This window comes from Poromitra crassiceps (genome assembly GCF_964638095.1).
Source record: "Poromitra crassiceps genome assembly, chromosome: 4".
Lineage (NCBI taxonomy): Eukaryota > Metazoa > Chordata > Actinopteri > Beryciformes > Melamphaidae > Poromitra > Poromitra crassiceps.
In genome coordinates, this window is record NC_139626.1 from 11,911,426 (window position 1) to 11,925,692 (window position 14,267).

The 14,267-nt window shown below is 45.8% G+C and overlaps 1 protein-coding gene across 1 annotated transcript in view; it reads left to right on the forward strand.

Moving 5' to 3' along the window:
* Positions 1-14,267, forward strand: part of LOC310775601 (uncharacterized protein) — a gene marked incomplete at both ends in the record, with an annotated part of 70,174 nt that overhangs the window by 1,783 nt on the left and 54,124 nt on the right. The window contains 7 exons of the mRNA XM_083635765.1: positions 1-476; positions 670-787; positions 1,424-1,970; positions 2,623-3,129; positions 9,882-10,061; positions 12,410-12,601; positions 13,850-13,930. The exon at positions 1-476 is cut by the window's left edge and continues 1,783 nt beyond it. Of these exons, the coding sequence (XP_083491891.1) occupies positions 1-476; positions 670-787; positions 1,424-1,970; positions 2,623-3,129; positions 9,882-10,061; positions 12,410-12,601; positions 13,850-13,930 (2,101 nt within the window). The remainder of the gene's footprint in view (positions 477-669; positions 788-1,423; positions 1,971-2,622; positions 3,130-9,881; positions 10,062-12,409; positions 12,602-13,849; positions 13,931-14,267) is intronic.

Consider the following 14,267-nt stretch of genomic DNA (forward strand, 5'->3'; position numbering starts at 1 on the left):
AGGAGGCACCGGTCAGTTGGACATCCAGGCAACAGTGGGGACAGGTGGAGGAGAGCAGCCCGAGGCCAAGCCCTGACCCTGGTGCTGAGTCCAGCTCTGCCCCTGCTCCCGCCCCTCAATCCAGACACAGCCGCAGAGCCCTGAGCCCCACGGCTCAGCAGAAACGAGCTGAGCAGAGGAGGAGGGAGGTCTTGCTTCTGGGACCGGTGGTGCTGGACTCCCCGGAGGAGGATGAGGGTTGTGATGAGGATGAAGAGGGCGATGAGATGGAGGGATACGGGGCAGGTCAGCAGCCACACCTGCTGAGGGTCGAAGAGCCTCCAGAGGTGGACCAGAACGGAGCGATGGGAGGGTCCTCCTCGCGGAGCTCCAGTGGGGTGACAGGCAGCTTAGGGGACAGGGACTGTGTGTCTCCAGAGTCCAGTCAGTCCAGTCACCAGAGCAATGAGACCGCTGCTGCCACCTCAGGAATACAGGTCAGCACTGGATGAAATCTTGTTTTACACCCTATAAATATGACTTGAGAATAACGATACTGGAAATCACAAAGCTATGAAGCATGATGTGTGTTTTGATACTGTATACCTCATGAACTGAACATGTAGAGAATGTAGAGTTTATACTGTACAACATAACGAGTTCAAGTCTTTCTGTGTATGTATGTTCCAGACGGACAGTGGCAGTGCAGTGCCTGGGCCTTCGCTCCACTGTCAAAGGATCGCACGTGCCAAGTGGGAGTTTCTATTCGGGACCCCTGCTGAGGAGGCTGCCAGCAGGGGGCAGAAAAGTGAGAGCACGCACACCACAATTCCCTCTAGCAACTGTAACTTCACTGCAGACCAGCCTTCATGTTATTCCAGTGCAACATTTAAGGGACTCCTTTGTCCCCTTCTTCATGAAGCAGAATTTGAATTGGAGCCAGTGGAAATGGTCTAAAGAAGGCTGCCAAATAGCACTGCTGGGCTAGTGTGTCATTGTCACTTTATGTCCTTTTGGAAACCATACTTGTGATATGAGGATGTGTTCTTTTCAGGCTCCACCTGGGCCCTTCTTGATCTAACTTCTTTCTCTCTCTTCTTTCTCTCTCTTTATTTAATAAAAAAAAAAAAAAAAAAAAAAAAAAAAAAAAACCTAAACTAAAACTCGTACCACTGTTCCTTCAGGATTTGTAGTTGTCATAGACTGTGCTCCATAGTTGATTGCTCTATTGCTGACAAAAAGTGTGTTACTGTAAGTCGCTTTGGATAAAAGCGTCTGCCAAATGACGTAATGTAATGTAATGTAATGTTCTTTTGAAATGTATGATACAGGATCAACTGTGAGAGCAAGTGGAGACTTGAAATGTGTTTCCTGAACAGGGAATTAGCATTATAGCATTGGAATGCTGCTTAAAGTAATATGGGTTGCATTTCATTTTCTGCAGACTCCCTGGAAGCCTCCACAGCTCCTCCCAGTGGCAACTCCAGTGAGTCTCCCACTCCGACTCCCCCGTCCTCCCTGCCTCTCCTCTCTGCCAATCATGAGGTGCAGCATGTGGAGGTGGAGCTGGTGACCCCTCCCCCCGCTATGGCCGGGATGTCGCCCAAAACCGGCATCATCCGGCGGACCCTGAAGTATTCAGAAACCGACCTGGACGCCATCCCGCTACGCTGCTACCGCGAGACGGACATAGACCAGGTGCTATTGGCTGAACAGGAAGATGCTGACTCTGCATTTGGGAGTAACCGCAGCGTATTGGGCACCTCGGGTACAGGCAGCAGCCCCTTGGGTGGTCTGGCCTATGAGAGGACGGATGAGGAGGAGGTGGGAGGAGCCAGAAGGCAGGAGGAGGGGGAGGAAGAGGAATTGGAGGAGGAGGAGGAGGAAGAAGAAATAGTGAGCTGGGCCAGTGTGAGGATGCAAGGAGACAACAGGAAGAGGCAGCATGCAGCCCAGGAGGAGCCAGAGGTGTTTGGACACCTGCTGAAGAGGTGAGTACCATCACGTGTGTGCAGAAAAACAGATCATACCAATACATACACACATCTTCATAGATCTATTCTGTACACGTGTGTACATGCACCCACCCACACGCACGCACGCACGCACGCACACACACACACACACACACACACACACACACACACACACACACACACACACACACACACACACACACACACACACACACACACACAAAGCTCAATAATACACTAGTTAGGCAGGATTTTCCCTTGACCCATATTTTGATCTCTATTTTGATCTCACACGCAGCCTAGTTTCACAAGTCGACCACAAACTAGTTTGGTGGCATTTTTTGCATTAATTAGACAACTTTTGTACAGTATCTTTTATACAGCTTAGCCTGCTATCCCGCCCCTAGGAAGTGCTGTTTATAGCACTTCGAGGAGTGCTAAAAACCTCAACTGACAAGGTTTTAGCTAAAAACCTCAACTGAGAAGGTTTTAGCTAAAACCTGAGATTCATAGGGGCTGGATACCAGGCTAATACAGCTTGGCACAGACAGTTAGAATATGATGTCCAGGTGGAAGACCTATTCCTAGATATTCTCTTGGATACAATTTGAACAAAACACTGCAATGTTGTTGTTGTTTTTTCTAAAACCTCCATCTGTCTCTCCAGCCCACTGGAAACCTTCTTCGACAACCACCACCCTGCCCTGAAATCCCCCATCTTGGTCTCTGGTCCTCGCCGCGCCTCAGAGGACACCTTCAGCCGCCATTTTGAGAGCATCATGGAGTCTTACCGGGCCAAGGGGACATCTTACAACAGCCTGGACAGCGAGGAGCTGCTGACCTCCAGCACCCAGACTGTCATCACATTGGACCTGCCCACGCTCACCCCGGCCATCCAGGGCCCGGCGTGCCACAGCGCGCGGCAGATCGTGCAGCTTAGCTTCGCCCCGCTGGCCCACGACGAGCGGCCCAGTCTGTCTGATTCCATCCTCACTGTGACGGGCGACTCAGACGCCACCCGCGCCCCGTCCAGCGAGAGGCTGAGCAGCGGCTCGGACGACACGCCGCCCAAAGGAGGGGAGTCGGCGCGCCTGGGGAGCAGCTGGTACAGCAACCCCTCTTTCTCCTTCCCCAGGTCAGTTAGCAACAGCAACCCCTCTTTCTCCTGCCCCAGGTCAGTTAGCATGTGCTGTCGGTGGACAAGAAAGCAAACAGCAGTCAGCGTGTTGTGTTCTTTTGGTCTTTTGACTTCGTAGGAATGCGGCATGTATAATAATAATAATAATAAGCTTTATTTGTATAGCACCTTTCATACATGAAATGCAGCTCAAAGTGCTGGACATGCAAGAAAAAAGACATTTAAAACAGGAGTAATCAGACCATAGCAAAAGAGAATACATTAAAACAAATTTGTAGACATGGAAATAAGTAAACGCAATAAGAATGATAGTATAATTAAAATAGAAAAAATAAATAAATTAAAAGATAATAAAAGGAATAAAAGCTAATAAAAATAAGAGAAATAAAAATAAGAATAAAAATAAAATAGACAATTTATAGACATGAAAATAAGTTAACACAATAAAAAATAAAAAATAAGGTAAAAATAATAAAAGGATAAAAAATAAATGTAGGCAATGTTCTCACAACATTATGGGTTTAAATCTGACCTTTGTTGTCATCATGCCTGCTGTCACCTTCCTATCTTTCCCATCACTCTCCAAACCTCAAAAAATAATCATATGAGAAATATGAGGATCAAGCAGTGGGTCATGTAGAGGTAAAAGCACTCTTTACCACCACGGAGACCCGGGTTCAATTCCTGGTAGCGGTACTTCCGGCTTGGTCAGACCTTCCTACAGACACAATTGGTCTACAGACACAATTGGCCGTGTCTGCGGGTGGGCAGCCGGTAGGGTATGAGTCATGGTCAATGCACTAATCCAGTGATTCCCAAAGTGTGTGGGCCGTGGAGGTACTGCAGGTGGGCTGCCTGGAGCATTTTCCTTTTCGTAATACACAGATCATCACTCATTCATTTTGACAGAGTATGTACCACATAGAAAATAACATGTTCTCGTTCTCAGGCACAGCGTGAAATAACCATAACAAATGAAACTGCAGCTAATGGACAGGGGAGTGATTTATAAACTGTTGAAACATGAGTGACTTTCAAAGTTTCCCCATTGGATGAACTGTATCCTACTGCCTCTGTTGTAGTAGCGGAAGGAACTTTATAAGCACTTACAAATTCAAGTGTTTTTTATTTAATTTAGTTAATTTCATATGAATGCCTTTTTGATTGCCCTTTTCTGAGGTCAGTAGCCCAGTAATGCGTTGTCAGTCTCCAGATAAATGAGTCTCTGTCTGTGCCTTGCACAGAGCACAGAGCACAGAGCACAGAGCACAGAGCACTGAGCACAGAGCACAGAGCACTGCAGTGCTATTCTGGAGCACAGTGGCTCAGAGTGAAGGTCGCTACAAGGCTGTGTGTGGTCCCTCTGCTGTCTGGCAGGCGGGCTGTGTGTGTGTGTGTGTGTGTGTGTGTGTGTGTGTGTGTGTGTGTGTGTGTGTGTGTGTGTGTGTGTGTGTCTGTGTCTGTGTCTGTGTGACTGTCCGTGTGACTGTGTCTGTGTGACTGTGTGTGTGTGTGTGTGTGTGTGTGTGTGTGTGTGTGTGTGTGTGTGTGACACTGTGTGTGTGTGTGTGTGTGTGTGTGTGTGTGTGTGTGTGTGTGTGTGTGTGTGTGTGTGACACTGTGTGTGTGTTTCGATGGCTCCTGTAGGCACGTTAGACAGAGGCAGATGGCTGCAGCAGCAGTGAAGGACTCACCTTCACAGTCAAAGGCAGAAAGACTCCATTATAACTCTCCCACCTGCAAATCAAGGGGACTTTATTTTCTATCCTGAGTCCTTTGTCTTTTTGTCATATGCTGTATTCTCATATTGTATCATCACTAAAACAGTTACTTTCTAAATCCATCCTACACCCCACAAGATATACGATAGAGTCCCAAGTGTGTTTGAGATCAGGCACAAGTGTATGTCTCTATAATAATCACTTACACTAAAGAAATGACCGCTGAGTGCGTGTGTGTGGCAGTGAGGTGGACTGGCTTAGTGCGTGTGTGTGGCAGTGAGGTGGACTGGCTTAGTGCATGTGTGTGGCAGTGAGGTGAACTGGCTTAGTGTGTGTGTGTGGCAGTGAGGTGGACTGGCTTAGTGCGTGTGTGTGGCAGTGAGGTGGACTGGCTTAGTGCGTGTGTGTGGCAGTGAGGTGGACTGGCTTGGTGAATGTCACCATAACTTGGTGTGACAGCACTGCAGAGGTACAGTGACTGCACCAGGTCACCTTGTCTCTCTGACCACTAGATGGCGAGAGAGGACCACAGTCACACCGCTAAAGTCCTTTGTGATAACAGCAGCAACAATGACAAACATAATTTCTTTATTAGACCCCCCCTTTCACAGTATGCTATCCACATGGATTTTATTTTTAACAAATCCAAAATCTATGCTTGTGTGTGTGTGCGTGTGCGTGTGCGTGTGCGTGTGCGTGCGTGTGTGTGTGTGTGTGTGCGCGCGCGTGTGTCTAAGGGGGAGGACCGTACATATTGTGGCATGTGAGTGTTGGTATTTGGGTGCTGTGGATAATTAGGCCAGTCCTACAGTAATTGTCCTCCACCACCACCATCCTGCTAGTAACAGTACTTACTGAGTATAAGTCTAAGTGTAGTAGTACGTACAGTAAGTATAGTAGTCTGAGTATAAGTCTAGTAACAGTATTTACTGAGTATAAGTCTAAGTATAGTAGTCTGAGTATAAGTCTAGTAACAGTACTTACTGGGTATAAGTCTAAGTATAGTAGTAAGTATAGTAGTCTGAGTATAAGTCTAGTAACAGTACTTACTGAGTATAAGTCTAAGTGTAGTAGTAAGTACAGTAAGTATAGTAGTCTGAGTATACATCTAGTAACAGTATTTACTGAGTATAAGTCTAAGTATAGTAGTCTGAGGATAAGTCTAGTAACAGTACTTACTGGGTATAAGTCTAAGTATAGTAGTAAGTATAGTAGTCTGAGTATAAGTCTAGTAACAGTACTTACTGGGTATAAGTCTAAGTATAGTAGTAAGTAAAGTAGTCTGAGTATAAGTCTAGTAACAGTACTTACTGGGTATAAGTCTAAGTATAGTAGTAAGTATAGTAGTCTGAGTATAAGTCTAGTAACAGTACTTACTGGGTATAAGTCTAAGTATAGTAGTAAGTATAGTAGTCTGAGTATAAGTCTAGTAACAGTACTTACTGGGTATAAGTCTAAGTATAGTAGTAAGTATAGTAGTCTGAGTATAAGTCTAGTAACAGTACTTACTGAGTATAAGTCTAAGTATAGTAGTAAGTATAGTAGTCTGATTATAAGTCTAGTAACAGTACTTACTGAGTATATGTCTATAGTAAGTACAGTAAGTATAGTAGTCTGAGTATGTCAGCCATAGCCACTCTGAACAGCAGGTCCCGCTGATCTGTTTGTCTGTCTCGCCACACTGTTGTTGTTGCTGTCTCCGTTTGTGTCGATAACGATGCTGCTGTCTATGTTATGTTCTTTCTGTAAGGATTCTGTAATGTACAGGACAGTGAATATGAATAAAAAAGTAAAAGTAGTAACAGTACTTACGGAGTATAAGTCTAAGTATAGTAGTAAGCGGTGTAGGAATTTAGCCAGGGCAAGGGGCAAAAAATGCCACCAAGATTTGGATACTTTTATTTACATTAAATTAATTTAATTTCCATCTCTAACACACACACTTAGCACCTGCAAGCTGTTTGCCAGAAGAATATGATGAAGAACACACTCACACAAACAGCACTGTTGTTCACACAGGCACACAGGCACACACACGCACACACACACACACACACACACACACACACACACACACACACACACACACACACACACACACACACACACACACACACACACACACACACACACACACACACACACACACACACACACAGTGCTGTTGTTCACACAGACACAAACACTTTATAACTTCAGGGTTGCCACTTGTTTTGTAATGATACATTTCAAGCCGTTTTCAAGCAATAAAGCCTGGGAAGAAAAGAGATGAAAACAAAAATGTCTCCACCGCAGGTTACCTACGCAACCAGCCGCATATTTGAGCTAAGGACACCTACGAGAGATCACAACAGCCAATGACAGCTCAGCGATCAACAAATCTCTTACGCTTACGTGGAGAGTGATACTGTAGATAGGAAGAAAGTGTATCAAGCTTGGTCCAGCACTACTGATGACATATACATTTTTTTATCAAATTTGTATCCCCCATTAGTGCTATTTTTAAAATTTGTTTATCCTGGTTGCTGCTCTGCCGATCTGGGGAGAGCCGAAACTGGCTCCATGCTTCCTCCAAGACATGGGCAGTAGCCAGTCGCTTATTTTCACCTGACAGGGGAAGCTTCACCAGTAGGACATAGCACATAGGAGGATCACGCTATTCCAACAAGTTCCCCTCCCTCCGAACAGGCGCCCCGAACGACCAGAGGAGGCACCACTTCAGCGACTAGGATATTGCATGTTTTGGTGAGGGGTTCCTATATGAGGGAAACCCCCAGGGGGCACGGGGAGAACATGCAAACTCCACACGACCCCACCCGGGCGGTGGGCACTCGAGGACATGCGGACGGGCACGCATTCCTTCAGCGCTCACAGCGTCCCAGGTGGGAATCGAACCGAGGACCTTCTAGCTGTGAAGCGACAGCTCTACCACTGAGCCACCGTGCCCCCCCTGTACTGTGTGTACTGGACATATGGGGCGACTGTGGCTCAGGAGGTAGAGCGCATCGTCCACTAACCAGAAGGTCGGTGGTTCGATCCCCAGCTCCTCCAGTCCGCATGTCTAAGTGTCCTTGGGCAAAACACTGAACCCCAAATTGCTCCCGATGGCTGTGCCAGCACCCTGCGTGGCAGCTGACCGCCTTCGGTGTGTGAATGGGTGAATGTAGGCACATTGTAAAGCGCTTTGGATAAAAGCGCTATATACAGTAAATGCAGTCCATTTACCATTTACCATTTACTGAAAAGCTCTGTCCACTGACACAAAAACAAAACATTATCCTGTCTGAACTGATCAATGTTCAAATGCTATCGGGGTAAAGAACAGTACAGAGGCTTCAGTTTAAAAGGCCCTATCCAAGATCGTATTGAGTGTATTTGAAGTTATACTTCCAGTATAACTGGACTAGCAAGGTCAATGTTGAAGTTAGACCGGTGTTATCAGACTTTCATGACCAGCCCAGCTCTTGCTGCCCTGGAGCAGTGGAATCCAGAAGCGAGACAACAGGTCAAATATTTCTCAAGGCTTGTCCTCCATACTTTGATAAAAGTTGGAATTCCACCCTCCCCCACCGACGCCACCCCTCCCTTCCCTCACATCACCCTTTTGAGACGGTCTGTGGCGTTACACAGAGGCTCATTGTGCCGAGCTGGCCATCAGACTGAGAGAGGGGGGCCATTTATGCCACGAGAGGCTGTTGAAGCAGAGGCTGACGATAGGAATTCTCTCAGGACCCCCGGCATTGTGCTGGCGCTTGAGGAGACAATGCTAACAGGTGGCAGGAATCTGGATCAGGATCTGAATCTGAATCAGCTTTATTGGCCAAGTATGTACACATACGCTTAACTCTCAATGTACTCTCACACAAAAGAAAAGGAGAAAGTCTGCTCAGGCTAAAACAAACAGGAATCACAAAGGATGATTAAACATTAACTACTATACAGTGCAATAATAATAATAAGTGTGTGAAAGAGCGTCTATTTTGAAAGTGTGTGTATGAAAGGGATATATGTACAGTATATATGGATATATACAGTTATAGGCAGTTATTGATATAGGCAGTTATTAATACTGTACAGTTCTTTACATGTAAAAGAATATAAATAAGCTACATGTATAAACAATCAGGTCAGGTGTTGCACAGTTATTCACATATATAAATAAGCTACATGTATAAACAGTCAGGTCAGGTGTTGCACAGTTATTTATGTGTATAAATACCATAAGCTACATGTATAAACAATCAGGAGACTATAGTACAGTGTTGGCCTAAGCTAAACCAGTTAGCCACCCTGAACACGTTCCTCATGCCGGCCCTGATGAAGAGCATGCAGTAAACAGACACCACAATGTTTACAGAAGGCTACCTATACTTTCGCTTGAGCAGTCTTGTAGAGGAGACAGTATATGGAGGCACACACCTAGTGGAGTTTCAACCTGACACCTTGTATCCTTGTTTTCTCTGTAGGTGGATGTGGTGAAAAAGCTCATAGAAACAAGGTAGACTAGAATGTATACAACACCGCCCAAAAGGAGGCAAATACTGAGTGTGTGTAATTGGAGAGAGAGAGAGAGAGAGAGCGAGAGAGCGAGAGAGGAATGAATGAATGGAGGGAGGGAGGGATTTTGGGTGAAAGACAAGCCAAGTTTCATGCCATGCTTAGAACCCAAGGTCAGCAGGGGACAGTGCTAAAGTTTACACAGTGGGAGAGAGAGGGAGAAAGAAACAGAGGGGGGGGGGGGGAGAGAGAGAGAGGGGGGGGGAGGAGTGCAAAGAGGAAGAGAAACAACAGCAAACAGACTGGAGAGCTAAACAGACAGACAGAGAGGGAGAGGCACCGCAGGACAAACTGCTGCTTTGCTTGTGGGGGAGGAATCTTGCTGTGAAGATCAAATGACAGCAGACGGGCCAAAGTGAGAGAGGACTTCATGAAGTTCCTCCTGACTTCAGACACACTCAAAGCCAGGTGGAGGAATGTCCTAGTCTGTGGGCCTGTATCGAGGCACTGCACACGCGTCACGCGGCACTAACTTCTGCGCGTGGCACTAAGTTCTGCGTGGAACGCCAGAGAGACTAGTGAGCGCGCGATGCGGTCGGATTATGGGGCCAGGAGGAGAGGAGGGGTCAGTCGGGTGAGCAGCCTGAGGCACGGTGCCGGGCAGGGGAACACGCCCCCCGTCCTCTGCTGTCATGGCTCAGGTGCGGCCGGAGAGGAGAGGTATTTGCCGGTTAGCCGGTCCCGCCACAGGTAAGCTCTCACCCGTGAAACCTGCCGCATCTGTCTCTCATGCAACTCTCAGAGATTTGAATGTTATCTTTGGTCAGATGGAAAATTCAAATGTAGTTCCCTTTTTAGCTGTCATAAGCTGTGAGTACTGGTCAGGTGTATTTGCAAGTTTTGTGTTGCAGCAGGCCAGTTACCTTCCATTTCATAACATCTGAGAAGGAATTGGCTGTGGTGGATGGTGCAGGAATGATACTTGATCCAGAGTAAATGTAGGTTGAAGAACTTGGAACTATGGACGATATGATGGCCACCACTGAACCTAGGAGGCCTGTTTAGTGGCTGCAGACTTGAAATGTGTGTAACTTCCTATGCACTCAGCTCAGATTTTCTTCTGTCTGTGTACTCTGTGTGTGAAACCAAAGTGGACCATTGAACAGCCATGGCTTTCTTCAGCAGTCAGCCTGTGATATTAATGACAGTGTTTGCTCTGGTGAGATTTGCCTGACTCATAGATAAGGACAGGGGCGGACTGCACCATCGGGAGTGGCGGGCCGTTTCCCAGTGGCCTGGCCTGGCCTGCCAAAAAATTGCCCGCAGCACAGTCAGGCCACTCACTGAACAGCAGGCCAGGCAGGCCAGTGTGTAAGTGTTCCTAGTTGCGCGGATTGCAGGCAGGCAGGCTGCAGGCAGCCAGGAATGAGTTAACTTGTCAGTCAGATGCTGCTCAGACCACAGCGTGGTGGGCGGGGCTTGCTGTTCAAAGTGCCAAAATGAAGAAGAAAAGAGTTGCAGAGAGGTGGAAAGAGAGGAGCCTATGTTGTGTCTTGGCCTAAACTACAATATCAGTGGTAGACAATTCTCTATTGCCTCTAGAATATTTGAGAGAAATTAAATTAATAACACTAATTTGTATTTATTTATTTATTTATTTATTTTAGGCTATATAAAATGCCATTGGTCAAATGTAAACATTAGTGACTAAACTGAAAGTATGGGTTGGATTGCTTTTGGGGATTTCTTCACAAAAGTGGAGGAGGCAGAAGCAGCACTAGCACTGCAGCAGGTGCTCCTGCAGAGCTGGAAAAAAATGGTCCCAGTCCGCCACTGGATAAGAATGTGGGAAGTGAGGCCCTGGGGCCAGTTGCACAAAGCAAAAGTTAAGATTTTTCTTAGAGTCCGAGTTAAGTTGTCCATAAAATAAAATCGGTTGCACAAGACACCCTTAAATCTTGTGCTTACATTTTCCCTTAAGGAGAAGATTTAAGGGTGTTTTGTGGAAACAATTTTATTTTATAGACACCTTAAATTGGACTCTAAGGAAAATCTTAACTTAAGGTGCTTTGTGCAACTGGCCCCTGCACTGTGTGTTTTCTTGGCTTGTTCTGTTGTCAAGAGATCCAAAGGCGAGCTCCGCTTGTTGCCATTTCTTGCTTTTTTGGAATAAAAATCAGAGCTGTTGGATTGTCATTTGTTTTCTTTGGCTGGCCGTGACAAGAATGGTTACACAGCTTTCAACTGGGCAGCAGCCACACTCCGCATCCCCTGAAAAACATGTCGAATTCTGAGTACAATAACTCAGAGACCTCGTTTCTATCATCCATATTCTAACAGAACACAGAAGCCAGAAAAGTAGTTCTCTGTTGGGCTCCAAGGTGACATAACATGCTTAAAATATGATCACAGAATCATTGAGATATATTAAGCTTAAAATATGATGACAGAATCATTGAGATATATTCAGCTCTGCACTTCTCAATTTGCTAATTGTTTGAAGGGAGCTTAATGAGGAAATGATCAGAGGAAGGAAAGGGGCGGAAAGGGGGAGATTTTGAGATGCTGTATTATTCACGTGTATGATGATAGCCATGTGAATATGGAATAGTTTGGAAAAATTCTGTTCTACTTCATGCTACACCTAAATGAGTGCAAAAATAAATAACACCATTGCTGCATTTATTAAAACGTTGACCTCTAACTCTTGTACTTAGCCTTATAGTTTTCCTTTCTGCTCTCAAACATCAAAAACGCTTTCATTTGTAAATTTTTCATGATCTCCCTCTGCCTCCTTTCTCTGTATATATATATATTTCCATCTCCATCCTACCTCTCCCTGCTAATATTAGCCTACTACTAAATTCCCTTTTATCTCTATAATCATCCTCCGCTATCCACTCGCCATTTGTCCTGTTGTTTTGATCTCATTCATTTGACAGTTACTTATCTTTCTTATAACCCATTTTCTCTTGATCAGATTTATATTTCTACTCCCCATCATTTCTCTCTCTCCCTCTCTCCCTCTCCCTCTCTCTCTCTCTCTCTCTCCCTCTCTCTCTCTCCATCTCCCTCTCCCTCTCTCTCTCTCTCTCCAGGGAGAAGGCCCGCCTGGCCACAGATTCGGAGCTGGACCAGGACCTCAGCGACAGGCTGGGTCTGGGCAGCAGCGACACCCTCACCAACGGCAGCCACCGCGCCGACGTGGCGGCCGCCAAACGCCTGGCCAAACGCCTCTACAACCTGGATGGCTTCAGGAAGTCCGACGTGGCGCGCCACCTCAGCAAGAAGTCAGCTGCTATAGCTTTTTTTGTTGTAGGGAATCTCTTGGTGTCTGCAAATGCTACTAGTCATGCACTTGTTCTCTTTTAGAAGTTATTTCTACTGTCGTATAAAATATGCTGTTTATCACTGTTTATCATGCATTATTAATAACTACGTCCATTTTGATATACTGTATGATCTCCTTTCTACTGCATCTTACAGTATGTTTATTTAATGCATGCTAATCTATTACAAGGGTCAGTGCACATAGTGCAGTTTCCTGTAGAACACACATGGGCAAAATGCGGCCCCGCAGGGCCGGCCCCGGCCCCTGGACCATCTCAATCCGGCCCTCAACGTACTAAAAAAATAAAATAAAAGGCAGAATTAGGTTAATAAATCTCATCTGCTACAGCCATTGGATTTGTATCACAGTATATTATATTCTATCAGGGGATTAACAGGAGAAATGATCAATCACAGAGGAAGAGAGCGTTAAAAATAGGGAAACTCCCGTGAAAAAGGCAGGCATGATGTCCAATGTGTGGTCCTTCGCTTACTTGATGTAAGTCGGTATGGCCCTCTGGGAAAAAATTAAATTGCCCACCCTGCTGTAGATACTGTAGGTGACTTTAGATTCTGGCTAAATTGTACCATGTTTTTTTTTGCATGTCTGCATTCCTGCTGTGCTGCTGGATCAGCCCATCAGTCTGTCAGTTGCTGTGCTGCTGGATCAGCCCGTCTGTCTGTCAGTTGCTGTGCTGCTGGATCAGCCCGTCAGTCTGTCAGTTGCTGTGCTGCTGGATCAGCCCATCAGTCTGTCAGTTGCTGTGCTGCTGGATCAGCCTGTCAGTCTGTCAGTTGCTGTGCTGCTGGATCAGCCCGTCAGTCTGTCAGTTGCTGTGCTGCTGGATCAGCCCGTCAGTCTGTCAGTTGCTGTGCTGCTGGATCAGCCCGTCAGTCTGTCAGTTGCTGTGCTGCTGGATCAGCCTGTCAGTCTGTCAGTTGCTTGCTTGCGCTGATGAGAAAGAATTTTAGATTAAAGTTTCCTCCTTTCTGACAGATGCACCCTGGGTATCTCTGTGGTTGTTTTTTGGCCTCTAGTCCGTATCTGGAGCTGTCTGTGCCGGTGTACAAGTACACTGACTGACAGCCTGAAGCCTGACAGAAAGCCAGCATTTGAGCATTTGATTGACATTTTGTTTGGTCACTGTTTTTCCTGTTTTCTATCTATCCTACTCTATCTATCTATCTATCTATCTATCTTGCTACAGTAATGACTTCAGCCGTATGGTAGCAGAAGAGTATCTGAGCTTCTTCAACTTCACAGGCCTCGCTGTTGACCAGGCATTAAGGTGCGTGGTCAAATATACACCTGCAATATATTCAGCATTCATTACATACATACATACATACATACATACATACATACATACATACATACATACATTCATACATACATACATACATACATACATACATACATACATACATACATACATACATACATACATACATACATACATACATACAGTGCTGGGCATCATTGGGTATCATATCACATAGTTTTAAAACTTACTTTTGCCAAACTAGAAATCTCGCAGACGCCCACGCTCGATTTCTAGGGTGGAGACTCTGGAGAAAGTACCCTTTCCCTATAACTCAACCTTGTTCTCTTCTCCCTACTTCTTC